Source organism: Chionomys nivalis, chromosome 10 (assembly GCF_950005125.1).
Source record: "Chionomys nivalis chromosome 10, mChiNiv1.1, whole genome shotgun sequence".
Taxonomy (NCBI): Eukaryota; Metazoa; Chordata; class Mammalia; order Rodentia; family Cricetidae; genus Chionomys; species Chionomys nivalis.
In genome coordinates this window covers 7,520,067-7,546,587 of record NC_080095.1, presented here as the reverse complement: position 1 = coordinate 7,546,587, position 26,521 = coordinate 7,520,067, and the positions used below count along the sequence as shown (strand labels likewise).

The following is a 26,521-nucleotide window of genomic DNA, read 5'->3' as shown; positions in this document are numbered from 1 at the left end:
AAAAGGTCAGATGCTGGCAGTTTCCTTGTGATTCCTATATGTTTCAAATGTGGAGGGAAATAAAAATTCTCAAAAATAATACAAACAAAAACTTGACAATCAACCCAGGATAGTAAACCTCCCTCTAATATATCTGCAAAATGTGAAATGCAATTTCACTGCTCCAATCAGTGTCAATCTAGATGTGGTGACAAAGATAATCCAATTTCAGGAAGTAAGCAAATGAGCAATCAGGGCTGCTGATGAACAGGACCAGGCCTCTTATAGTCCCAGGTTGGATCCCACTGCTCTGCCCCCAATGATTTCTTTGGAGAAGCCCAGTATGTTGCCAAAATAGCAGATTCTATACCCTCAGGATTCCACAGCTTGACACTCAGATCTATTCTTAATCCTAAAAGAGTAAGAGGTTTGATTGCTACTGCCAAAGGCAATTCATGACCACAATGTATCAGTAACTAAAGACATACTATTTGATTTCATAGGAGAGATTAAAGAACTTAATCCAACATATATAGGGACCAACTTCCAATAAATTGCCACTTTTTATATGTAGGAAACAAACTGAACTATGAAAGGGGCTTTAGTTTGCCCAAATGCTGTTGATTTGTGTTTTACTGACATGATGGTAGCTTATTCTCATCTACTACAGCAACAGTTCCAGTTCCAAAGATTTAAGAGATATTTATATCATAATGTATTGCTACAGTTTGTCCTATTTTGTTTATTAAAAAAATCATGTTAATGGAGGTGGTCACAGGTAAAATCTTGTCTAGTATGGTCAGCTCTGAGGCATCCTCAATCAGCATGACTTCCTTCCCAGAATTTCTTTTGAAAAGATGACAAAGACCCTGATTTGACAGACAAAGGGACACTCATAGTGATTATTTGTCAGCAAGTCTCCAGGCTAATCTCTCTGTCATCTCAGACTCAGGGCAGTTTCCTGCTTCTCCAGGGTTTCTGACACACTCAGGATGTGGTTGCAACACTGTGTCTTGTACAGTAATAGACCGCTGAATCTTCAGATGTCAGGCTTCTGAGCTCCATGTAGGCTGTGCTGGAGGATTTGTCTGCAGTCAGTGTGGCCTTTCCCTGGAACTTCTGAGCATATTTAGTTTCACCATTTGCTGGATTAATCCTTCCAATCCACTCCAGTCCCTGCCCAGGTTTCTGCTTCACCCAGTGCATATAGTAGCTACTGAAGGTGTATCCTGAAGCCTTGCAAGACATCTTCATTGAATCCCCAGGCCTCACCAGCTCAGCCCCAGACTGTAGCAGCTGGATCTGTGAGTTCACACCTGCAGAGAGAAAGGCAGAGTGGATGCCATTGTCACATGAGAGAGAGGAAATCTGTATTTGGGGAGAGTGTTACCTGTAACTGCTGCCAATAGGAAGAGGACAATATAGCTCCATCCCATGGTGAGGACCTTGTGTGCTCAGTGACTGTGAAGAGGACACTGATCATATGATGTTATGGTGTGTCCATCCCTGTATTAACTAACTACCCTGTGCTCATATAATTTGCATATTCATGAGCAGGGACTTCTAAGATAAGGCCCTAGTCCAGTTGGAGAAAAAGGAGTTAGAGGGCACCTGGGTCAGGTAGCAAGATGTTGAGGTTCAAATAGTAATCCTTTCTGGGGAAATGATCTCATACTTCTTCCCTGAGCACTGTGCAGACCCTCTGTAAATAACACCAGGGCTTAAGATCTCAATTGATTTCAGGCCTCAAACAGTTACTTCGCCTTGACAATAGGTTATCAGATTGATTTATAAGAGGTGACTGTGATTATGAAGATGATGGCCATTAGTAATTCCAAAACCTGCTAATTTTTTCAGAATTTGTAGCTTCCTTTCAGATACATGCAATTTATATTTGCCTTTGCATCTTGTTACATAAAAACTGACAGAAATGACCATAAGGGAACATGCCATAGAAACATTTGTATATCAAAGTTTATTACATTATTTTTCTCTAATAACTGAATTATGGAAACAAATATAATTGTAAACAGATGATTCCAGCAAGAAAATGTGTTTATATATGCAATACAATAGAAATATTTTATCTAAAGGGAATAAAGAAATAGCATTCCACTCAGGAAATTCAATGCAACTATAGAAAGCTATATTATTTAAAGACCACCTTAGAAATGTAGATATTATAAGATTATTTCATTATTAGTGTTTAGATTTTGTGACAAAACAATTATATATACCAATACATAACAATGTTTAAAAGAAACTGTTTATCATGATAAGTGGAAAAAGAAGTGGGTTAGGAAATAAAAGAGTAGAGATTTTCATGAAATTTACACAGTCTACAATATCAATTTGAGTGAAAATTCTAAACATATATTAAAATAGTTTCGGTTTTCAAGATGACTTTGCTTATTCTTTAATAGTTTATTGATGTATGATACATATTATGATCAAATCTACCACAAATATTTCCCTCTGGTTCCACTTGGGACCTTCCAGTTAATCTCTTTCCCAAATTTCTGACCTCTTTTCTTCATTAACACAGTGAGTCCAATCAGTGCTATATACAAATATAGAGGTTGTATCATTCACAAGTACATAGAGAACCTACAGAACACGTACAAAGAAAAGTGATTATATTTTCCTCATCAGTCTTGAAAAGCAAACAGACTTCCATGTTTGTGTGGACCTTCATGAGTCCATCTTCATCATGTTGCAATATTTTAAAATATTATTGTATTTTATTTAATGGTGAGAGCAGTGCACAATGCACCAAGGGTTTACCAATGCATTTACCACTGGGGCAATTTAAGAAATTAAATATTTGTATTCTACCATATGGCTGCATCAAAAAGTATTGTCAAGACTGCCAGTAGACACCTTTACATGCTCAGCAATTTCACAGGCTTTCAGTCTGTCTGTGTTTGGCTGGATTTGTTCATGTCTTGTGATGGAAACTATAGTGGCTGTTAGCTCGTACGTGCAATGGTCAAGTTTAGTGGTAACATTAGAATTCCATGACTTTCTGCCCTATATTCTAGATCTTATATTCTTTCCAGTGCCTCTTTGTGATAATCATTGTGCTTTAGGTGAGAGGTTAAATGACTCATCTGAGAATGTGTATTCAAACATTCATTTTCAGCACTTTGAGTAGTCATGAATGTCTGCATTAATCATGAAACTGAGCACAAAAGAAATTCTGGGATTAAGGCTGAGAGAAGCATCAACTTATTGGGAATAGACATAGATATTTTTAAGACAGTTTGACAATATGGCCATTAGCAATACAAGTAGGATCTACTAGGTAAGTACTATGTCACATCCAGTCATGGGTATTTTTAACATGTTTACCAAGGATGAATACTTTCCTATGAATCTGACCACAAATTCAAGTAGAAAGTAGTTCATTATTACATAACTACTAGGCACTAGTGGGTACATCTTAGCTGAAGTCTGATATTGTAGATCAAGAGGTCTGCTACTTGTAAGATTATTGATGCCTTTTCTCTTCCTTCAGGCTGTTAGCACATTTCTGCACTAGAAAACTTACCAAGCAGGGAGAATTTCCTCTTAAGTTCAATGTTGGTTTCTCTATGCCCTACAACTAAAGTCCTCAACTCATAGTGAAATATAGATTGAATCAACTTTGTTGTTTTCTTTTTACCTGAGAATGATTATAAATAATAAAACAAAGTACAGCAAAAGCAGGCATGAGCTGGGGAAAGATTGTTTACAGGTTGATGTAAGAATAAATCATTGTAGTTAAATGAGTGAATTTGTGTTCAGATTTGGTGTGGTTTTAAGATCTGTGGATACAGTATTGTTATCAAAATTATATTTTAAAGAAAATTGTATGAAAACTAGTGATATGTAGATAAACTTGTCATTCAGTTATTAGCATTGCTCCTGTGGTTTTCCTGATCATGTTCTGTGGATATAAGAGATGAGATGCTTCCAAAAATATGAGTTAGACAGCTTATGAATGAGATTTTTAGACCATGATGTCTGCTACTGAATAAGATCCTTGATGTCTTTTCTATCCTTTCTGGCTGCATAGCTCCTTGCTACACAAAAAAAAATTACCCAGTAGGGAGAATTTTCTGTTTATTACAAAGTTGGTTTCTAATTAACTAATGAGTATTTGAACACACATAGCTGTGTGGGTGAACTGTTCTGCTCCCAGAAACCATGAGTTTTTAATGAACACCTCTGTATGGGCACAAGGCAGCTCTCTATGATTTAATAATCAGGGAGGATCCAGATTTGTTGAAAACAGTATAAGGTATTGCCAGTGTCTTTATTTGTCTACATTAGCTCAATAGTTAGACCTTGTTTGTGAGAAAGAATTTAAAATATGAATAAATCTTAAGAGCTACAAGCGGTACATAACTCTAAGGAAAGAGTGTCTTCCAGACACTACAGGACTGATGCACATATGAAGTCACAGAGACTAGAAAGCATGCCGAGTCTGCACAGATTTGATCCTAATGGTGTTCCAATGTTCAGAGTAGAACAAGGACACAGACTTTCATCCCCTAACCAAGAAGTTCTATAATTGATACTTCCTTGCAATGGAAATGTTTGTTTTCTCTGTTGAAGTATTATTGGGTGTACTCACTTCATTCAGGACTGGACACAAGTCCAGTAGGAAATGGCTAACACAGAATAAATGCAGTATTTTACAGATATTTTCTCTGATTTCACATTGTACATTATAACTCAACTTTAACCTATATAACATTTCTTCATTTTGAGTGCTGTTATAGGTTATATGTATCTAAGTTCCTGTTTTTATTCTTACATAAATGCTTTTTATTTTAGTTTTTCTTTTTTCCCTGTTTGCTTTCTACAGCGAGAAGGAGAGGGTGTGAAATTGGGGGTGATTCAGTAATCAGAATATATGGTATATTTTTTTTCAAAAACTGTATAAAGTAAATAAAACTGAATAAAATTTTAAAAAATATACAAACCCGTGTGGAGTTTGACAAGTAAACTATTATGTATGACCATGGAAACATCATATGTCAGTCACAGCTGGTGCAGGTCAGTTAACACACTTTAAGAATGGAAACCACAGAGGATTAAGAATCCCCTCCACACTTCACCCCATATCTCTAATGGGGATTCTTAGCTTTTTTGTGCCCCCTGCTGGTCCTTGGCTACATTGCATGTTGATATGTCATGACTTACGCTGAAGTTACACAGTATGGTTTAATTTGTAACTTAGGCATTAAATACAGTGTTCAGCTGCATATGTAAATGGCTTCTGATTAACATAGAAATGCTGAATAGATGTTTCAGAAATTGATTTTATGCTATGCCCATATAATTATCAGTGTCCCTCTCAAATCTAGGTTTCACCCTGGTGACAGTTGTATGTATCCAACTCTAGCAATTCCCCCTTGTAACATGGTGACCACAGGAAAAAGCAGAATATTGTCTGCCCTCATTATTCTATACCTGGGGCAAAGCACCTGAAGTCAGAGAATCACATAGTCTTGAATTTAATTCATGTTCCCACCTGTTTCCAGACACAAGAGCCAACAGAACAAGAGGCACCAATGTGGTACCTATAGATCAGTTAACAACTTCAGAAAAATATATTAAGAAGGATGTATAAATATAGTGAATATGTTGGTAGTTATCTCAAGGACTACCCTTAACACATATCCTGCAAATATCCTTCCCTTGATGACCCACATAGTAATTAGGCAAGTGCTCTAGAAATTTTGATAGGGCTGTGATTCTACTAATTTAACTGTATGATAGAAGCTTGCATCTTAATGCAAAATATTGTATCTCCCCAGACAACCCAGTTCTCCATATTGCCATATCCTGGAATAACTTTGAGCTTTTTCATCAAATGCAGTCTCCCAGAGGGCTGTCTCCATTCTTCTTTAAGGTCACTTACACCGCTTCCTTTCATCACTTCTTCCCCTTTGTCCTCAAGGCCTGTTAGATAACAGACCAGGATGGATAAGAGGACAATAACAGAATGTATACCATGACTCAGTCTGTTTAACAAGCTGCAGTTTTGACAGGGCTAATAAGTATGGTTCCATTCTACCTTGATTCAGTTATGATCAACAGTTCAAATACCAGATATGGAAAATATCGAGACCAGGTATTTCAGGTATGAAAAAGTATACCTGGTTGGACCATATCTGGCAGAGAATGTGTTAGTAAAGCTTTTTAGGAGATGAATGTTTTCACTGATGAAAAATGTTTTGGAATGTGCTCCCAAAATGAGATAAGCTAACAGCAATATATAAGTTTTTACATGCATATCTAATTAAATATCAGAAACAGACATTCACAGAATTAAACAGAAATATGTGGTATCGAAAGTGAGGCTATTCACATATGTTTTGCTCTAACTTCAGGATCACAAATCATATGGATCTAATATTGCAGGATAGAGGAAACTGCGCCCAGTCCAATGCATGACTTTTCTTCAATCACAAGTCAGAGTTTATACGATGTCCTCTGGGTGTCAGAACACTGAGAAACACCCTGAGGACAAGTTCTCTTTTCATGTAGAGGAGCAGTTATCCCTACAATCCAGGGTACTGCAGGAGGTGATGGTGCGACCCTTTGATTTCAGCCTCTCTACTCTCCTGGGTTATGTGCATGATGGTGTGCTTCATAGCCCAGTATCATGGGAACCTAATGGCTATCATGAGTATGAATGTGAAGGAATTTTGGCTGATTGAGCAATATTGATTTACAAAGATATTTTCCTCTCATCACTGGATTCATGCACTAAACCCTTGACACAGTGACATCGTAAAAAGATGGCATAAGTTTTTTCCTAAGTTAAACTAATGTGAGGATCACAATACAGGCTGAGCTGCAGCAATGTGTGTTGAGCTGGCCAAAGGTTTCCTTAAAATACATACACACATTGATATCTAGCATTCTCACTCACACTTTACTGTGTGAATTTTCAGGCTTCTCTGCCTGGGATCACTTTCACTGATCAGAATGCTCATGGGTTTCCTTTGTCACTGTGCTAGTATTGATGCTTGTAATCATTGTTGAAGGGCCTGAGCACCATTTGCACTATTTGTGAGACGCTTTCTGAAGGGGATTATATCTGGAACCTAGTTCTGATCTCCTCTCTCTGATTCGCTCACAAATGGATACACCATGATTTCCTCAGTGGTCAGATACCTCAGGTGCAGGACAAAAAGTTTGTATATGTCTCTAGAGAGCTGTACAATGTCCTCCATCAACAGTTACAAACAAGATATTTAGGTTATTCATCTTGGAAAAATTACAAATTTCATGAATCAGCATCAGCAAGAACAAGAAAATCCTTGTCTTTGGCAAATAGTGATATCTTGAACCTTCTCAACTGAAGAATTATGATCCATTTCACTTCTGTTCATGGTAAATCACTCACTTTGCACTGTTTTATAATAGAGTAAATAATTGCACATTATTGCACAGGAGAGTGAGAACATTGATATGAATGAGTAAACACTGATCCATCTCAGGTCTAGGTGACGCTTAGAAGCTGAAACAATTTTGAACTTAGTATTTAAACAGGTCTGTGTTTCCAAGAATGGATAATGAGCACAACTTGAGTTAGAGAAAATGAAAATGGACCAACAGTAGGAAGAGTCTGAATCTTAGAGATTTGCACCTGACCTTAAATCTTGTCCTGACAATGTCATGTAAGCCAATGAGAAATAAGTGAATGGAAAGTGAATTGTAATCTTTGATATCAGTAGCAAAGATATATTTGACAGTTTCTATGCTTGAGAATATCTGGAAAGGAGCAATTTTCTATCGTGACTCTGTACATGTTGTTATAAAACATCTGAGCAGTAAAACATTTAGAAATCTTCTTAGCTTCTACTGGATTATAAGAGAAGGAATCAACATTTCAGTAAGAAAATGACAAGAAATTGGAATCTATCCAACTAGCTTGTTCATGTGCATGCCAGAGACATTAATAAACATGTTTAGTCAATACACAATATCCTCATTTATTGAAAAATTCAATACACAATTTTGGAGGGAGATTTTAATGTGCCTCATTTGAATTTTTTAGTGAAAAAATATTTTTAAGCAATACACTCTGACCATACTTATTCTTTTTCTGAACTACTTATAGATCCTCCTCACCTCTCTTAGCTGAATTGCACAGCCTTTATTTCTTTCAATCTTTAATAAACAACTCCATCTTTTTTTGTCTCTCTTAATGTTTATCTCTGTCTCTCTCTCACACATACAGATTCATTTGTCGAAGATGGGAGCGGCGGGGCTGCTTCCCACCGCTACCCGGCTAGCTTTACCCAAAATAATTACATGGAAACTGTATTCTTTTAAACACTGCTTGGCCCATTAGTTCTAGCCTCTTACTGGCTAACTCTTACATATTGATCTAACCCATTTCTAATATTCTGTGTAGCACCAAGAGCTGGCTTACCAGGAAAGATCTTAACCTGTGTCTGTCTGGAGTGGGAGAATCATGGCAACTCACTGACTCGGCTTCTTTCTCCCAGCATTCTGTTCTATTTACTCCACCCACCTAAGGGTTGGCCTATCAAATGGGCCTAAGCAGTTTCTTTATTAATTAACCAATGAAAGCAACAGATGGAAAGATGACCCACCTACATCATTCATTAAAACACAAAAACAAATAACCAAAATATATGAACAAAATACCAGCAAGACAAGAAATTGCCTGAATAAATTTATGTTGTTAAAGAAACATCTACAAAAATACCTCTGTATGATTTATTGGTGTTTTATAAGACTTACTGGGAAGTATGTTTAATTGAGCCAATTAAATTCCTCTGAAGTGCACTAATTTTTCTTTGCATGTTCATACCAATTGCAGATAGTTTCTTCATTAGGATTGGGAGTCCTGTTTATTTCCCCTCTTTGCAGAAGAATGCCATGTTGTTAGAGCATGTGCAAGCCCTGTATCTACTTCCACAGTCTAGTGAGTTCATATGTGTTTCAGTCCTATTGTGTCTGGAAGAGACTGTTTCCATCAACTCATTCAACACCGCTGGCTCTTAAAGTCTTTCTAGCTCTTGTTCTACATTTGTCCTTGGGTCCTGAGGATGACATTTGTTTAACACAACACATTTATAACTGAGTGGTCCAATATTGCTCATGCTCTATAGATAGTCCATATGAGATTCTCTATGTTATTTCCCACATTCTGAAAGAAGAAGCTACACTAATGTTACTTGTGTGAAGCACAGATTAATATGCATACACAGGCATATCATTGAGAATTATTTTATCGTTCTATTCCTTTAGTACACTGGCCCTCAACATTCTTACTGCTGCAACCTTTTAATATACTTCCTCATGTTGTAGTAACACCATAAACATAAAATTATTTTGTTGCTATTATGTAACTGTAATTTTCCACTATGAATCAATGTAAATATCAGACTTGAAAGGTACCTGATATGAACTCTGTGAAAGAGTTCTTTGTCCCTTGTGAAAGGGTTGTTCAATTCCCAAAGAGGTCATACCACACAAGTGGAAAACCATAGCTTTCACATAATATTGGGTTTCCCATAAGCAAATTCAATACAAGATCTAGAATGTTCTAGTAGTTTCAAGCATGGTTTACATTCATGGACCAATCAAAGAATGGCTGATTACTCACCCAATATTTGTGCCACTAATGAATACACAAGCATAACTAACAGGCAGATCAGAATTGTGGGTCATATTTTGTTGTTACGTTTATTATTACACTTCTCCTCTGAGAGAATATGAAGTACCTTCTACGCTTTTGAGTCAGTAGATAAGACCTCCAGTAAGATACCAACTCAAATTCTCCATGTCCTATAACATATATAAGTATTGTCTTTAACAATAGGGTTTTACCATCAGATTGTGAAAGAGCAACCAATAGCCTTGGTGATAGCCTGAGTTATTTTGTGATTTACATGATGCCACTTTGGCCAATGATTAAATTTATGAATGTTTGTCTAGTAATGCCAATTTTCCAAATATCCAGTCATTTGCTGAAGGTTGTAATAATTTGGAATCTGCTCTTTGGGGAATTTGAGGCCAAAGACTGAGTGCAAAAACATCTCTAAAGTACCTGGGTTAGGAACAAGAAACCCTTACTACTTAAAAAACTGATGTAGATCAGCTTCAGAAAAGTTAGCACTTACCAGGGTAGGGACATGAAGATTAGAAAAGTCAGTAATGAGTATGAATACATGCATGAAAATAATAAAATAGAAGCATAGGATAGTATCAGAAGAGAGATCCAGTGAACACTGAAATTTGCCTGCATTTAATTTTTCATAGACTTTTATAACCCAATACAACAGGGGGAGGAAGACAAAAAGCTGCTTTAACATGATACTAAGACAACTGGAACAGTTTTTTTTGCTGCAATACTGTAACATCAAGTCATTAGCACTCTGTTGTTTAGGCAGTGAACTCACCCTAGACCAAGTAGGCTGAAGACAGATATTCCCAAGGTGAAAACTCCAATTTTAAAATGAGGAGCTGAGTTATGCTTGAAAATCCTGATCATTGGTCAGGGTGGAGTGGATCTATCTATATGGACCATCTTGATGTCAAAAGGACCAAGTAACCACACCCTCAGTCAGGATGTACAGTTGCACTTATCAACAATTTTGGACAAGCAAAAACTCTCTGACTTTCAGACAAGGTGGAACTAGGTTCACAGATTTGGGCCTCAACAAAAATCTTAGCAACAGATTCTCATTTCTGAATAATTTTTAAAAGGGACTTCATTTGTGTATCAGGAAGCCAGGGCTCTGAAACAAATAGTGTATAGGAATCCACAGAGGCTAACAGGAAAACTGGGTCCACTCTCAAACCCCTAAATTGTAGGAGGAAGGCATAGCGCTGAGAAGCAGATGGACTAATGTGCTGCTGTCAGCTGAGGCTGTGTCAATGTGCTTTCTGTGCACAGTAGTATGTAGCAGTATCTGCAGAATACACACTCGGGATTGAGGAATACATGGTTATTGGTGTCTTTGAAGACTGTGAGCTGGCTCTTCAGGGGTGTGTTGTAAAACTTAGTATCATCTCACCAAATGATTGCAAACCACTCCAAACCCTTGCCTGGCAGCTGATAGATCCAACCCACACCTATACCAGAAGTGCTCAGTGAAATCCCTAAGAAAGAGCAGGTCAGTATGAGATCCTGAGAGAGCTGCAACAGCCCAGGGCCCTTCTGTGTAACCTGGGAGAGGATTAACTGTGATGAATGGAAAGTAGAAGATAAGGTTGGAATAGGTGATAATATAGAAGTTTGCCCCTTAGTGTGTCTTGGCACTCGCATGCAGAGTAAATCAGCAACAGGAATGAAGAAGGAAGTCTGTCCATGGCTGCGCACCAGTGAGTACAAAGACCCAGCTTTGGCTTTTCAACCCAGGATTGGGTGGATTCAAGAGAGACTTACATTCCATGCCAGGTACTAGGTACTGGCTTTGATGAAGGACTTAAGTTTTAGGATTCAGGGTGAGCCAGTCTGTGAGGGGAGGCACAGAAGCCCTCACAGGAGTTTACCTTTTTCCCCAAAGTAAGTAGCCCACCTGGTAGAGACAGACCTTCAGTACACAACACATCTAATGAGTACTGTGTGAATGCAGCTGGAAAGAGTTGGTGCTCTTGCAGGCTGGCAGCTATGCAGTCTATAACTGCATGGGAGAGAGTGATATTTCATTGAATACTAATCTGTTAATTTCCTGCCTCATGTATTTGAGACTTTTTTTATTCAATATTAGTATCTTCATCTTTATACTGCCCTCTGATTCTTTAAAAACAGCACGGACAAAAACATAAACCATAGGCAAATACATGATTAGTTAGCTCATTTCTCTGAGTCTGAGAGCATACTGGAGGATGAACAGAAGTACAGAAGACACTGAAAGTCACCACACAGGGCCTAGGATTTTATTCACTGGGACTGTGATGTTAAAACACAATGTAATCTCTTTTTTATTGCCACTATGGATGTTTTAGAATTAAGAGAGAAAATTATTTGCCTAACTTTGAACACCTTTCACAGTGACTTTGTGACATGAACATGACTGAAAATATAGAAAAAACTAGAGTAAAGTGATTTCTTTAAAGAAATCTATGTGAAAAATGATTAACTCATTTTTTTAGGAATAAACTATCTTCTTATTTAAATATATAAAATGTGTCTAAACAATGAGTTTGCACTTACCACAAAGTTATAGTAACACTGTAAAAAGAAACCAAACCCTCAATGCTTAGAAACAGCTGAGGCACTGAACCCTCATGGAAGGATGGGCAAAGAGACCTGCACCTACACTTGTTTCATTTTCCAGGGCATTTCCATTTCACAATAACTTTTGATTTATGATTAAATTATATATATTGAGAAGGAATGTATATGACTATATCTGCATGAGATTGAAACATCGTCACAAAATGTCCTCATAAAAGGCAGGGAGTAGAATGGATCCACAAGAAAAATAAGAATCCTGGAATTGGTGATAACAGCATGAATGATACCCTTTCCAATTTCTGGCTATTATCTGTAGATTAGCAGTGAGTATTATTGAGTAAGTGTCTCTAGTAGGATGTAGAGTCATTTGGGTATATGCTCCAGAGCGGTATAGCTGGATGCTGGGGTAGGCCTCTTCCAATCTTCCTCTGGAACAGTCACACTGATTTCACAGTTGCTGTACAGAGTGGGGTTTATTAGGTGTTTAAGTTTGCAATATAAGGGGTTTGGGTACTTCAAAATGGGTCTGCAGCATGCAACAGACCACTACTTGAATCAATGTCTCATAGTCACTTGACAGATGCCTTACATTATTGAGTCTTGTTCAATTCAGAGGACAGAATCAGAATATTCCCTTGCCAGCTGATCATTAATGCTTTTCTGTTGGTGGAGACAAGAGAGTGCTTTATGAAGACATTATTTTAAATTCAAGCAGTATTTTAAATTCAACAGATGTTTAAATGTCTCTACCATAGAATAAGCCAATAAGATTTCTGCCTACAACAACATGTGAATATTATAACATCAATATTCAGTACATAGTATTCATATTTCAAGAGGATTTATGGCAGTTACAGGAACATGCCAAACTAACCCTTTGCACAACAGAGATTTCTTACTGAACCAACCCCTTGATATTATTAAGTATGCATGTTGCATGTAATTGGCCCGGGTATCCAAATTCAATCACTCCATTGAACAAGAGTGACTTCATCAAATCCAGAGAAATATGAAGGTTGATAGCATGTCAGAGTAGGTCAGTGTCTGTAAAAGCCTGAGACTGTCGGTCAGGGTACTGGTTCTGGAAAGGTAGTAAACTTAATAAAATATTAATATTAGTAATCTCAATCCTATTCTTAAGTAACATGTATACACACTGGGTAAATAAATCAGTTCTATGAAAAGTAATTTAATCCTATTTTTCTCAACTTACAAGATTTACACTTACGTAGTGGTAAATCATGATGTAATTATTTCTCCCATTCTGAGAAACTGAAATTCTGCTGCACAACACAGGTAAAATTAAGAAACACACATTCATGGTACTTAAGACTGTGAGAGGAGTTTTGGTTTGGTCAGATGCTGTTTATGTGAACTTTACTGGTAAAATTCATATAATACATTATTCAAAGCTACTCCAAAAAGTTCAAGTCTGTTCTAATCCAGAGATAATTCTGTCACTATGCATTAACACGGTTTTCCCTTCTTTATTGTTTTATTACAGAGAAACATGTAAATGGGGGTCAATTAGCATCATTTTATTTACTATAGAGAACAAGACAGAAAACAGTCTCTCAGAAAGATTATTTCTGTATAAATCTTCAGGCGAATCATTTCTGTCATCTCAGTCCCAGGGCAACTTCCTCCTTCTCCAGGGTTTCTGACACACCCAGGATGTGGTTGCAACACTGTGTGTTGCACAGTAATAGACCGCAGAGTCTTCAGAAGTCAGGCTTCTGAGCTCCATGTAGGCTGTGCTGGAGGATGTGTCTGCAGTCAGTGTGGCCTTGTGCTGAAACTTCTGATTGTAGTTAGTATTACCATTTTCAGGATCAATCCTTGCAATTCACTCCAGGCCGTGACCAGGACTCTGCTTCACCCAGTAAATATAACTATATGTGATACCATCAGAGATCCTGCAGGACAATTTCACTGAAGTCCCAGGCCTCACAATCTCAGGCCCAGACTGCTGCAGCTGAGAGTGGACACCTGTAGAGAAAAGACAGTTTAGGAGTCATTTTCACCTCTGTTACTGTTCTCTCTTCAGATTTGGAACTGGAATGCCTCTTTACCTGTAGTTAGTGACAAGAGGAAGAGAGTGATCCAGCTCCACACCATGGTAAGGACCTGTGTGCTCGGTGACTGTGGAGATGACACTGATCATATGTTGTTCTGAGATGTGGACATCTCTGTATTTACCGCCATAGACTCATGTGATTTGTGTATTCATGAACAGTGTACCTCTTAGATAAGGTCCTAGTACACTTTAGAAGAAAGAGGTAGAGGACCTTGGGTCAGGCAGCAGGATGCTAAAGTTCAGTTCTAATCCTGTCTGAGGAAATGAAACCCATACTATATCCCCCAGTCTTGTGCAGACCTGTGGATATAACATCAAGTTATAAGCTCTCAGTTTATAAAAGACTTCAGGCAGAGACAGTTGTTCCTCTTGTTACAAAAAATTTACAGTTAGCAGTTGTGAAAAGGATTTAAAACTTGTAAATTATGAGAACTTCTAGTCTTTTTTCATGTACATGACATTAGCAAGTCTTTCTTCAGAAGACTGCATAATAAAACACCCAAATGATCAAAAGTGAAAATGTCTCAGAAATTTTTGCACACAAATGTTATTGCAGCATTGTCTACAGTAGATAAATTATAGAAACAAAATACATGTCTTTGAACAAATGAACCATATCAAGAACTATGCTATAAAACAGAATTTATTCATAAGCATTGTATAAGGAACTTATATCACTTTGAGGAAAATGAATGCAATTGGTGCTGACATTATTAAGTATCTGAAGACCCTCTCAGAAACATATATTGTCTGAGTCCTATTTGCAGTCATTAGATATCGTATAGTTAGAAATAACTGTGAATATGTAAGGATGTAGAACTGAAAATGTCCCATGGAATAAAAGTGGCAAATGGATGTGGAAGAGCAAGAAAATGGTAGGTTGACTTTTTAGGGTAAATATGTACAGTGGACATTATACACCTATATGAAAATTCTAAACATATGGAATATTGCTATTCCAGAATAATTTTGTTCATCCCTTGCAATTTTCATTTATGAATGCAATACATTTTGATCAAATTCTCGACGACTATGTCCCTCTTGCTCTCCTTATAATCTTTCAAAACAAAAGGTCTTTCTTCTAACATATTGATCACTTTTGTTTTATTAATGAATAACTCAGTAAATGTAATAAATGTTGTCTGTAGGATATGGTGGGCCTTATCCCCTAGCACAAAAGTAACTGCCAAATGGGCACATTTCTTAAAAAAAAAAAAATGGGGGGGGGATTCTAACTATGTATGCATTTTTCTAATGCTAACATCTCCTTAGCTGGCAGTGATTCCTGGGAAGTCCCTCCCCCACCTGTGTTGTAGTCTTTTAAGATATGTTTTGTTTAGTAGGAGGAGGGCCACAAATGTGCCAAGGAACTTAGAAGACAACTTTTGGTGAACACCAAAAGTCTGTTCTTCTAAGAGGTGGCTTTCAGGATTCAAACTAAAATTGTCAGTTTGGCTAAGAGACACATTTGCCTGCTTAGTCTTTCCACCATTTTTCATGCTGCAATTTTAACTGTTTTGATTTTGTGCAGGTCGTTTGTTGATAAGAATAGCTGCTAAGAGGTTATTTGTGCAATGAGAACATGTCAATCTCTGTAGATAGAATTCCATGACTTTCAACCTCATTCTCTGAACCATAAATTCTCTCTTTTCTCTGTTTCATGAACAGCCCTTCACTTACACAGCTTTCTTTCAACACTTCACCTCTTTGTTCTCAAGGTCTGTTGGACAACAGGCCAGGAAGGATAAGAGGACACTCACAGATTGTATACCATGCCTCAAACTGTTTCTCATGTTGCACTTTTGACTGGGCTCATAAGTATGGTTCCATTCTACCTTGACTAAGTTATGGTCAACAGTTCAAATACCAGATAAGGCTAATATCTAGACCCGGTATTTCATGTATGAAAAAGTAGATCTGTTTAGATAATATCTGGCAGAGAGCTGTGGGGAATGGGATGGTTGGGATAATGGAAGGATGGATATGGGAGCAGGGAAGTATATATCTTAATTAAGGGAGCCATTTTAGGGTTGGCAAAAGCCTTGACTCTAGAGGGGTTCCCAGGGGTCCAGAGAGATGTACCCAACTAGGTTCTTGGGCAGTTGAGGAGAGAGAGCCTGAAATGTCCCAGTCCTATAGCCATACTAATGAATATCTTGCATATCACCATAGAACCTTCATCTGGCGATGGATGGAGATAGAGACAGAGACCCAAATTGGAGCACTGGACTGAGCCCCCAAGGTCCAAATGAGGAACAGAAGGAAGGAGAACATGAGCAAGGAAGTCAAGACTGCGAGGGGAGCCCTCACCCACTGAGACGGTGGGGCTGATCTATTGGGAGCTCACCAAGGCCAGCTGAACTGGGACTGAAAATGCATGGGATAAAACCGGACTTTTTGAATATGGTGGACAATGAGGGCTGCTGAGAAGCCAAGGACAATGGCACTGAGTTTTGATCCTATTGCATGTACTGGCTTTGGGGGAGTCTAGGCTGTTTGGATGCACACCTTCCTAGACCTGGATGGAGGGGGGATGACCTTGGACTGCCCACAGGGCAGGGAACCCTGACTGCTCTTTGGACTGGAGAGGGAGGGGGAGGGGAGGGGGATGTGATGAGGGGGAGGAGGGAGGCGGGGAGTAGGCTGAAATTTTTAATAAAAAAATTTTAATAATAAAAAAAGAGAATGTGTTAGTAAAGCTTTTTCAGAGCTGAATGTTTTCACTGATGAAGACTGTTTAGGATTGTGCTCCCAGGAATGAGAGAAGCTAATAGCACTATGTAAGATTTTCTGTGCAAGTGTGGATAAATGTCAAAAATGGAGCTTAAAAATAAAACAAAAATGTGGCTATAGAAAGTGAGGCTATTCACATATGTTTTTCTCTAACTTCAGGATCACAAATCATATGGACATAACATTGCAAAATAGAGGATTCTGGAACCAGTCCAATGCTTGGCTTCTCTTCAATCACAAGTGATTATTTATATGATTTCCTCTGGACTGTCAGAACACTGAGAAATACCTTGAAGACAAGATTCTCTTTTCATGTAGAGGACCAATTTTCCCTACAATCCAGGGTACTTCAGGAGGTGGTGGTGCTCCTCTTGGATTTCAGCCTCTCTGCTTTCCTGGGTAAAGTGTATGGTGGTGTCCTTCATAGCCCAGCATCATGGGATGCTAGTGGCTATTATGAGTGTGAATGTGCATGAAATTTTTGGCTGATTGAGCAGTGTGGATTTACAAAGGTATTTTCCTCTCATCACTAGATACATGCACTAAACTCTTGACACAGTGATATCATAAAAAGAAGGCATAAGTTTTTTTTTTCCTAAGTTAAACTAATATGAGGATCACAACACAGGCTCAGCTGTGGCAATGTGTGTTGAGCTGGGCAAAGGTTTCCTTAAAATACATGCACACATTGATGTCTAGCATTCTCACTCGCACTTTACTGTGTGTATTTTTCCATACTTCTCTGACTGGGCTCGCTTTCAGTCATCAGAATTCCCAGCAGTTTCTTCTTTCACTGTGCTATAATTGATACTTTTCAACATTGCTAAAGGGCCTGAAAACCATTTGCACTATTCATAACACTATTTGCAAAGATGATTTTATATGAAACCTAGTCTGATCTCCTGTCTCTGAGTCACTCAAAGATTGATACAGCATGATTTCTTCATTGGTCATATACCTCAGGTGCAGTATCTAAAGGGTGGATATGTCTCTGTAGAGCTGTACAATATCCTCCAGCAAAATTTACAAACAAGATCTTCAGGTTATTCATCTCAGAAAATTCATGAATTTCATGAATCAAAATCATCAAGGACAAGAAAGTCATTGCCTGTGTCAAATAGTGATATCTTGAACCTTCTCAACTGAAGAATGATGTTCTGTTCATGGTAAATCATTCATTTTACACTGTTTAATAGACAAAGTAAATAATTGCACTTTATTGCACAGGAGAGTGGTAACATTGATATAAATGAGTAAATACTTATGCATCTCAGGACTGGGTGACTCTTAGAGCTGAAACAATTTTGAACTTAGTATTGAAACAGGCCCGTGTTTCCAAGAATAGACAATGAGTGGCATCTTGACTTAGACAAAATAAAAATGAACTAACAATAAAAAGAGGCTGAATCTTAGAGCTCTGCACTGGACCATGAATCCTGTCCTGGTGATGTCATGTAAGACAATGAGAAATAAGTGAATGGAAACTGAATTATAATCTTTGGTGTCAGTTACAAAGATTTGCTTGACTGTGATTGTACTTGAGTACATCTGGAAGGGAGCACTTTTCTATAATGATTCTGCCCATGTTGTGATAAAACATCTGAACAGAAAAACATTTAGAAATCTTTATAAATTCTACCAGATTATAAGAGATGGAATCAACAGTGCAGTAGGAAACTGACCAGAAATTGTTGGGAACTCTCTAACCAGCTTGTTCACATTCATGCCAGAAATATTAATAAATATGTTTAGTCTATACATAATATCCTCATTTATGAAAAAAAATCAATACACAATTTTAGAGGGGGATTATAGCATGTTTCATTTAAATATTCTTTAGTTAAAAATATTTTAAGCAATACATTCTGAACATAATTATTCTTTTTCCCAACTATTTGTATATCCTCCTCACTTTCTTTTAATTGATTTGCCAAGCCTTTCTTTCAGTCATTAAAAAACAACCCCTTCTCTCTTCTTCTCTCTGACTCTCTATCTGTCTCTCTTTCTCACACATAGACTCACAAAAACACAAGTATCAGAAACCAAAATATATAAACAAAGATCATCAAGACAAGAAAATGCCCAAATAAATTTATGCAGTTAAAGAAACATCTATAAAAATTCCACTTTGTGATTTATTGATATTAGTATAAGACCTATTGGGAAGTGTGTTTACTTCAGCCAGTGAAATTCCCCTGAAGACCACTAAATTTTCTGTGGATGTTCATACCAATTGCAGATAGTTTCTTCTTTAGGATTGGGAGTCCTGTTTCTTTCCCCTCTTGGCAGTAGAATCCATGTTGTTTGAACATGTGCAAGCCCTGTATCTACTTCCACAATCTAGTGAGTTCATATATGCATCAATCCTATTGTGTCTGGAAGAGACTGTTTCCTTGGATTCATTCAACACCTCTGGCTCTTACAATCTTTTCAGCTCTTCTTCTACTTCAGTCCCTGAGTCCCGAGGAGAACGTTTCTTTAAGACAACTATTTAAAACTGAGTGGTCCAATATAACTCATGCTCTATAGATTGTCCATTTGAGATTCTTGATGCTATTTCCCATATTATGAAAGAAGAAGCAACACTAATGATACTTTTGTGAAGTTCAAATTAATATACATATACAGGCATGTCATTGGGAATTATTTTATTGTTCCATTCCTTTAGCACAGTGGTCCTTAACATTTCTATTGCTACAACCCGTTAATATAGGTTGTCATGATGTAGTGACCCCCTAACCAAAAAATTATTTTGTTGCTATTATATAACTGTAAGTTTCACTACAAACCATGATGTAAATATCTACCAGGCAGTGTACCTGATATGTGAACCCTGTTAAAGAGTATGTGACCCCTGTGAAAGGGTTCTTCAATTCCGAAAGAGGTCATACCCCACAGGTTGAAAACCATAGCTCTTTAGCATGACATTAGTTTTCCCATAAGCAACCTCACTACAATTTCTAGAATATTCTAGTAGTTTCAAGTATGGATTACATTCATGGAGTGGTCTTTAAATCTACTCAAGATGGTTGATTACGCCCCTAATATTTGTGCCATTGATGAATACACAAGCATAACTAACAGGCAGATCACCATTGTGGGTCACAGTTTGTTGTTAGGTTTATTATTACACTTCTCCTCTGAGAGCATGCCAAGTACCTTCTACTGCTATGAACAGTAGTTAGTAGATAAGGCTTCCACTAAGGTGCCAACTCAAATTCTACATGATCAATAAAATATATGTGTTGTCTTTAGCAATAAGGTTTTACCATCAGCTTGTGGAGAGCAACCAATAGCCTTGGCAATATCCTGAGGTATTTTGTGATAAACATGAAGCTACTTTGGCCAATGATTCAATTTATGAATGTTTGTTCAGGAATGACAATTTTCCAAATATCCAGTAGTTTATGGATGATGAATGTTGCAATAATTTGGAATCTTCTCTTTTGGGGTTTTGAGGTCAAACACTGAGTGGAAACACAACCCTAAACCACCTGGGTTAGGAACAAGACACCCTTAATAGTTAAAAAAAAAACTGTTGGAGACAAGCTTCAGCAAAGATACCACTTAACAGGGTAGGGAAATGGAGATTAGTACAGTCAGTAATGAGTATCAGTACACACATGAAAATAATAAAAACAGAAGCATAGGATAGTATCAAGAGGGACATCCAGTGAATACTGAAATTTGCCTGCATTTAATATTCCATACAATTGTATACCCCCAATACAACAGGGGGAAGAAGATAGGCAACAGCTTTAACATGATACAAAGGACATTATTTGCTTCAATACATTAAGACAACAAATTATTAGCACTCTACTGTATAGGCAGTGAACCCACCTTAGACCAACTATCCTGAAGGCAAAAACTCCCAAGGTGAAAACTCCTATTTCAAAGTAAGCAGCAGAGGTATGCTTAAAAATCCTGATCATTAGTCAGGGTGGAGTGAAAATACCTATTGGGCCATCTTAATGTCAAGAGGACCAAATAACCACATCCTAGGTCAGGATGTGCAGTCACACTTGTCAACAATTTTGGAAAAACAAAAACTCTCTGACTTTCAGACAAGGTGGAAATAGGTGCATGTTTTTGGGCCTCCAAAAACTCTTAGCAACAGATTTTTATTCCTGAATAATTTTTAAAAGGGACTTTATTTGTGTATCAGGAATCCAGGGCTCTGAAACAAATAGTGTAGAGGAATTCCCAGAGGTTAGCAGGTAAACTGTGTCTGCTCCCAAACCCATAAACTGTAAGAGGAAGGCATAGTGCTGAGAAGCAGCCAGAACTATTGTCTAGCTGACAGCTGAGGCTCTGTCAATGTGCTGTCTGTACACAGACGTGTGTAGCAGTATCTGCAGTACACACTCTGGCAATCTTGAGGAATACCCGGTTGTTGGTGTCCTTGGAGACTGTGAGCCAGCTCTTCAGGATTGTGTTGTAGAACTTAGTATCATTCCACAAGATGTTTGCAAGCCACTCCAAAACCTTTCCTGAGGGCTGATGGATCCAACTCACACCTATACCAGAAGTTTTCAGTGAAATACCAGAGAAAGTGCAGGTCAGTAAGAGATCCTGGGCAGAATGCAACAGCCCAGGGCCAGGTTCCTTTAGGGTAACCTGAGACAGGACAACTGTGGAGAAAGGAAAGCAGATGATAAGGTTGGAATAGGTGATAATATAGAAGTTTGACACTTTTGCTCCTTGACACTCACATGCAGGTAAATCAGCAGCAAGAATGAAGAAGGAATTCTGTCCATGGCTGTACACCAGTGAGTACCCAGACCCAGCTTAGCTTTTCCACACAAAGTTGAATGAATCCAGAAGAGACTTGCATTCCATGCCAGGTCCTGGCTTTGATGAAGGACTTAAGTTTTAGGATTCTAGTCAAGCCCGTCTGTGAGGGGAGGCACAGAAGCCCTCACAGGAGTTCACCTTTTTCCCCAAAGAAAGTAGCCCACCTGGTACAGACAGGCCTTTGGTAAACAACACATCTGATGAGTGCTGTGTGAATGCAGCAGAAAAGAGTAGGTGACCTTGTAGGCTGGCAGCTATTCAGTCTATAATTGCATGGAAGAGAGTGATAGTTTGTTGAATACTAATCTGTTAATTTCCTGGATCATGTATTTGAAATTTCTATTTATTCAATATCAGTACCTTCATCTTTATGCTGCACTCAGATTCTTTAAAAAACAGCACCAACAGAAAACATAAACTGTAGGCAAAGACATGATTAGTTAGTTTATTTCTCTCAGACCCCAAGCAGGAGTCTGGGGAGGGCCAGAGTGACAGAAGATCCTGAAAGTCACCACAAAGGGCCTAAAGATGTATCTAAACCATGAGATTGCACTTACCACAAAGATATAGTAACACTGTATAAAGAAACCAAACCCTCAATCTGAGAAAAAGCTGAGGCACTGAACCCTCATGGAAGGATGCGCAATAAGACCTGCACCTACACTTGATCATTTTCCAGGGCATTTCAATGTCACAATGATTTTTCAATTATGATTAAATTTTATATCTTGAAATAGGAATGTGTCTGACATTATCTCCATGAAATTCAAACATCATTATAAATGTCCTCATCAAAGGCAGGGAGGATAATGGTTCCACACAAAAAAAGGATCCTGGAATGGATAACAGGAGCAATGAGGTTCTTTTCAATTTCTGGCTATTATCTGTAGATTAGCAGTGAACATTATTGAGTAAGTGTCTTTAGTAGAATGTAGAGTCATTTGGGTACATGCTCTAGAGTGGTATGGCTGGTTGCTGGGGTAAGTCCATTCTAATCTTCCTCTGGAGCAGTCATACAAATTCCACAGTGGCTGTACAGAATAGGGAGTATAAAGTGTTTAAGTTAGCAGTATAAGTGTTTGGGGCACTTCAAAATGGCTCTGCAGCATGCAAAAGGCAACTGCTTAAATTAAGGTCTTACAGTCACTTGACTGATGGCTTAAAATTTTTGAGACTTAATCAATTCAGAGGAAAAAAAAAAACGGAAGAATCCCTTGCCTGCTGACCATTAATACTTTCCTGTTGGTGGAGACAGGAGAGTGTTTTATGAAGACAGTATTTTAATTCAAACAGTATTGTAAATTCAACAGAGGTTTAAGTGATCTCTAACACAGAATAGGCCAACAGAATTCCTGCCTACCTTGACATATAAAGATTATGACATCAATATTCAGTACATAGCATTCATATTTCAAGGGGGTTTATGTTTGTTACAGGAACATGCCAAACTATCCCTCTACACTACAGAGATTTCTTACTGATTCAACCCCTTGAGATGATCAAGGATGACAGGTTTCCGTGTTGCTTGTTATTGGCCCAGGTATCCAAACCCAATCACTCTATAGAACAAGAGTGACTTCAACATATCCAGAGGAACATGAAGGATGATGGTGTGTCAGAAGAGGCCAGATCTTAAAAGCCTGAGACTGTAGGTCAGGGTGCTGTTGTTGAAAAGGCAGTAACTTAAGATCAGATTGATATGAATAATATCAAACTTATCATAATTGACATGTATACACACAGGGTAATAAATTAGTTCTATGAAAAGTAATTTAATAATATTTTGTCAAATTACAAGATTTACACTTATGTGGTAGTAGATTATGATGTAAATATCTCTTCAGTTCTTAGAAACTGAAATTCTGCTGCACAACACAGGTAGAATTATAAAACACACATTCATGCCACTTAAGACTGTGAGAGGAGTTTTGGTTTGGTCAGATGCTGTTTATGTGAACTTTACTGGTAAAATTCATATTATACATTATTCATACCTACTCCCAAAAGTTCAAGTCTGTTCTAATCCAGAGATAATTCTGTTAATATGCAGTAACATGGTTTTCCCTTCTTTAGTGTTTTATTACAGAGAAACATGTCAATGAGGATCAATTAGCATCATTTTATTTATAGAGAAGGAAGCAGAAAAACAGACACTCAGAAAGATTATTTCTGTATAAATCTTCATGCTAATCATCTCTGTCATCTCAGTCCCAGGCAACTTCCTCCTCCTTCAGGGTTTCTGACACACTCAGGATGTGGTTGCAACACTGTGTCTTGCACAGTAATAAACCGCAGAGTCTTCAGAATTCAGGCTTCTGAGCTCCATGTAGGCTGTGTTGGAGGATGTGTCTGCAGTCAGTGTGGCCTTGCCCTGGAACTTCTGATTGTAGTTAGTATTACCATTTACAGGAATAAAGCTTCCAATCCACTCCAGGCCCTGACCAGGACTCTGCTTCACCCAGTGAATATAGTAATAAGTGATATCATCAGAGTCCCTGCAGGACAATTTTACAGAGGTTCCAGGCCTCACAAGCTCAGGCCCAGACTGCTGCAGCTGAGAGTCGATACCTGTAGAGAAAAAAACAGTTTAGATGTCATTGTCACCTCAGTCCCTGTTCACTCTTCAGATTTGGAACTGGAATGCCCCTTTACCTGTAGTTAGTGACAGGAGGAAGAGAGTGATCCAGCTCCACTCCATGGTAAGGACCTGTGTGCTCAGTGACTGTGGAGAGGACACTGATCATATGTTGTTCTGGGTGTGGACATCTCTGTATTTACCACTATAGTCTCATGTCATTTGTATATTCATGAGCAGTGTACCTGTTAGATAAGGTCCTAGTACAGCTTTAGAAGAAAGAGGTAGGGGACGTTGGGTCAGGCAGCTGCATGCTAAAGTCCAAATTCTAATCTTCTCTGAGTAAATGAAACCCATACTATATCTCCAAGACTTGTGCAGATCTTTGGATGTAACACTAAGACATAAACTCTCAATTTACAAAGAAACTTCAGCCACAGACAATTGTTTTTCTTGTGACAATAGATTTACAGTTAGTATTTGTGAAAAAGGATTTCAAAACTTGTAAAATTTGAGAATGTTTAGTTTTTTCTCATATACAAAAATTGGCAAGTGTTTCTCCAGAAGACTACCTACAAAAACACTTACACAAATGATCAAAAGTGTAAATATCTCAGAAAATTTTGCACACAAATGTTATTGCAGCATTGTCTACAGTTGATAAATTATAGACACAAACTACTTGTCTTTGAAAAAATGACTGTATTAAGAAAACTTGATATATATGCTATAAAACATAATTTATTCATCAGTAATGTATAAAAAACATATCACTTTGAGGAAAATGATTGCAATTGGTGATGACATTAAGAAATTTAAGACTCTCTTAGAAACAGATTTTATCTGGATCCTATTTGTAGTCCTTAGGTATCATACAGTTAGAAATAATTGTGAATGCACATATATAAAGACATAGAACTGAAAATGTCCAACGGAATAAATTTGGCAAATGGATATGGAGGGGAAAGAAAATCATAGGTTGACTTTATAGGGTAAATATGTATAGTGGACATATTACACCTATATGAAAATTCTAAACATATGGAATATTGCTATTTCAGAATGATCTTGTTCATTCCTTGCAATTTTCATTTATGAATGCAATACATTTTCATCATATTCTCACACACTATGTCCCTCTTACTCCCCTTATGATCTTTCAAAACAAAAGGTCTTTCTTCTAATATATTCATCTCTTTGGTTTAATTAATGAACAACTCTGGAAGTCTAATAAATGCTGTCTGTATAGATATGGTGTGTGTTATCCACTAGCTCATAAGTAACTGCCAAGTGTTCACACTTCTAAGAAAAGAAAACTTCCTATGCATTCTTCCAATGTTAACATCTCCTCAACTGGCAGTGATCCATGGGCAGTTCCTCCCCCACCTGTATTGTAGTCTTTTAAGATATATTTTGTTTAGTAGGGGGAGGGGGCATGGCACAACATATGGAGTTCAATTCTCTTCTTCTAAGAGGTGGCTTTCAGAAATCAAACTAATACTGTCAATTTGATCAAGAGACACATTTGCCTGCTTAGCCTTTCCACAGGCTTTCATGTAATTTTAACTGATTTGATTTTGTGCAGGACTTGGGCTGTTAACAACAGTTGCTAAGAGGTCCTTTGTGCAATGACAACAGTGTACATGTCAATCACTGTAAATAGAATTCCATGACATTCAACCTCATTCTCTGAACCTTACATTCTTTTCTCTGTTTCATAATGATCCTTCATTTGGAGGAAGGAGGAGATAGATACAGACTATTCACTGTGGCTGAGTACTCAGTCATTCATTCTCTGCACTTTGACAAGTCATGAATGTCTACAGTGATCATCACTACACACAGATGCTTCCATGATCAAGGCTGAAATCAGCACTAATTTATCATATATAAACAGATATATTTATAGGCAGTTAGACAACATAACCATTAGCAATACAACTAGGGTCTACTTCGGCTATGTCTTTCCTAGTCGTGATTATTTGAGCGTGTTTACTAACGATGGTGTCTTTCCTATGGAGCAGGTTCCAATTAGAAAGCAGTTATTCAGAGTGTAACAAGAACCACTAGTTGGTACCTCTTACCTAGAGGCTAATAAAGTAGACTGCAAGATCTGGTACTGTGTGAGATTATTGATGTC

At 37.8% G+C, this 26,521-nt stretch overlaps 1 pseudogene and 2 gene segments (V, D, J or C); all 3 read right to left on the bottom strand.

The window, feature by feature from the left end:
* Positions 1–966: 966 nt before the first annotated feature.
* Positions 967–1,442, bottom strand: LOC130882298 (Ig heavy chain V region 102-like). The segment is given in 2 exon segments: positions 967–1,295; positions 1,370–1,442. Coding segments are annotated over 2 exon segments (375 nt in total).
* Positions 1,443–13,823: 12,381 nt separating this feature from the next.
* LOC130882722 (Ig heavy chain V region 186-1-like) lies at positions 13,824–14,317 on the bottom strand (annotated as a pseudogene).
* A 9,737-nt stretch (positions 14,318–24,054) lies between these two features.
* On the bottom strand, positions 24,055–24,531 carry LOC130882587 (Ig heavy chain V region 108A-like). The segment is given in 2 exon segments: positions 24,055–24,374; positions 24,459–24,531. Coding segments are annotated over 2 exon segments (366 nt in total).
* Positions 24,532–26,521: the final 1,990 nt, after the last annotated feature.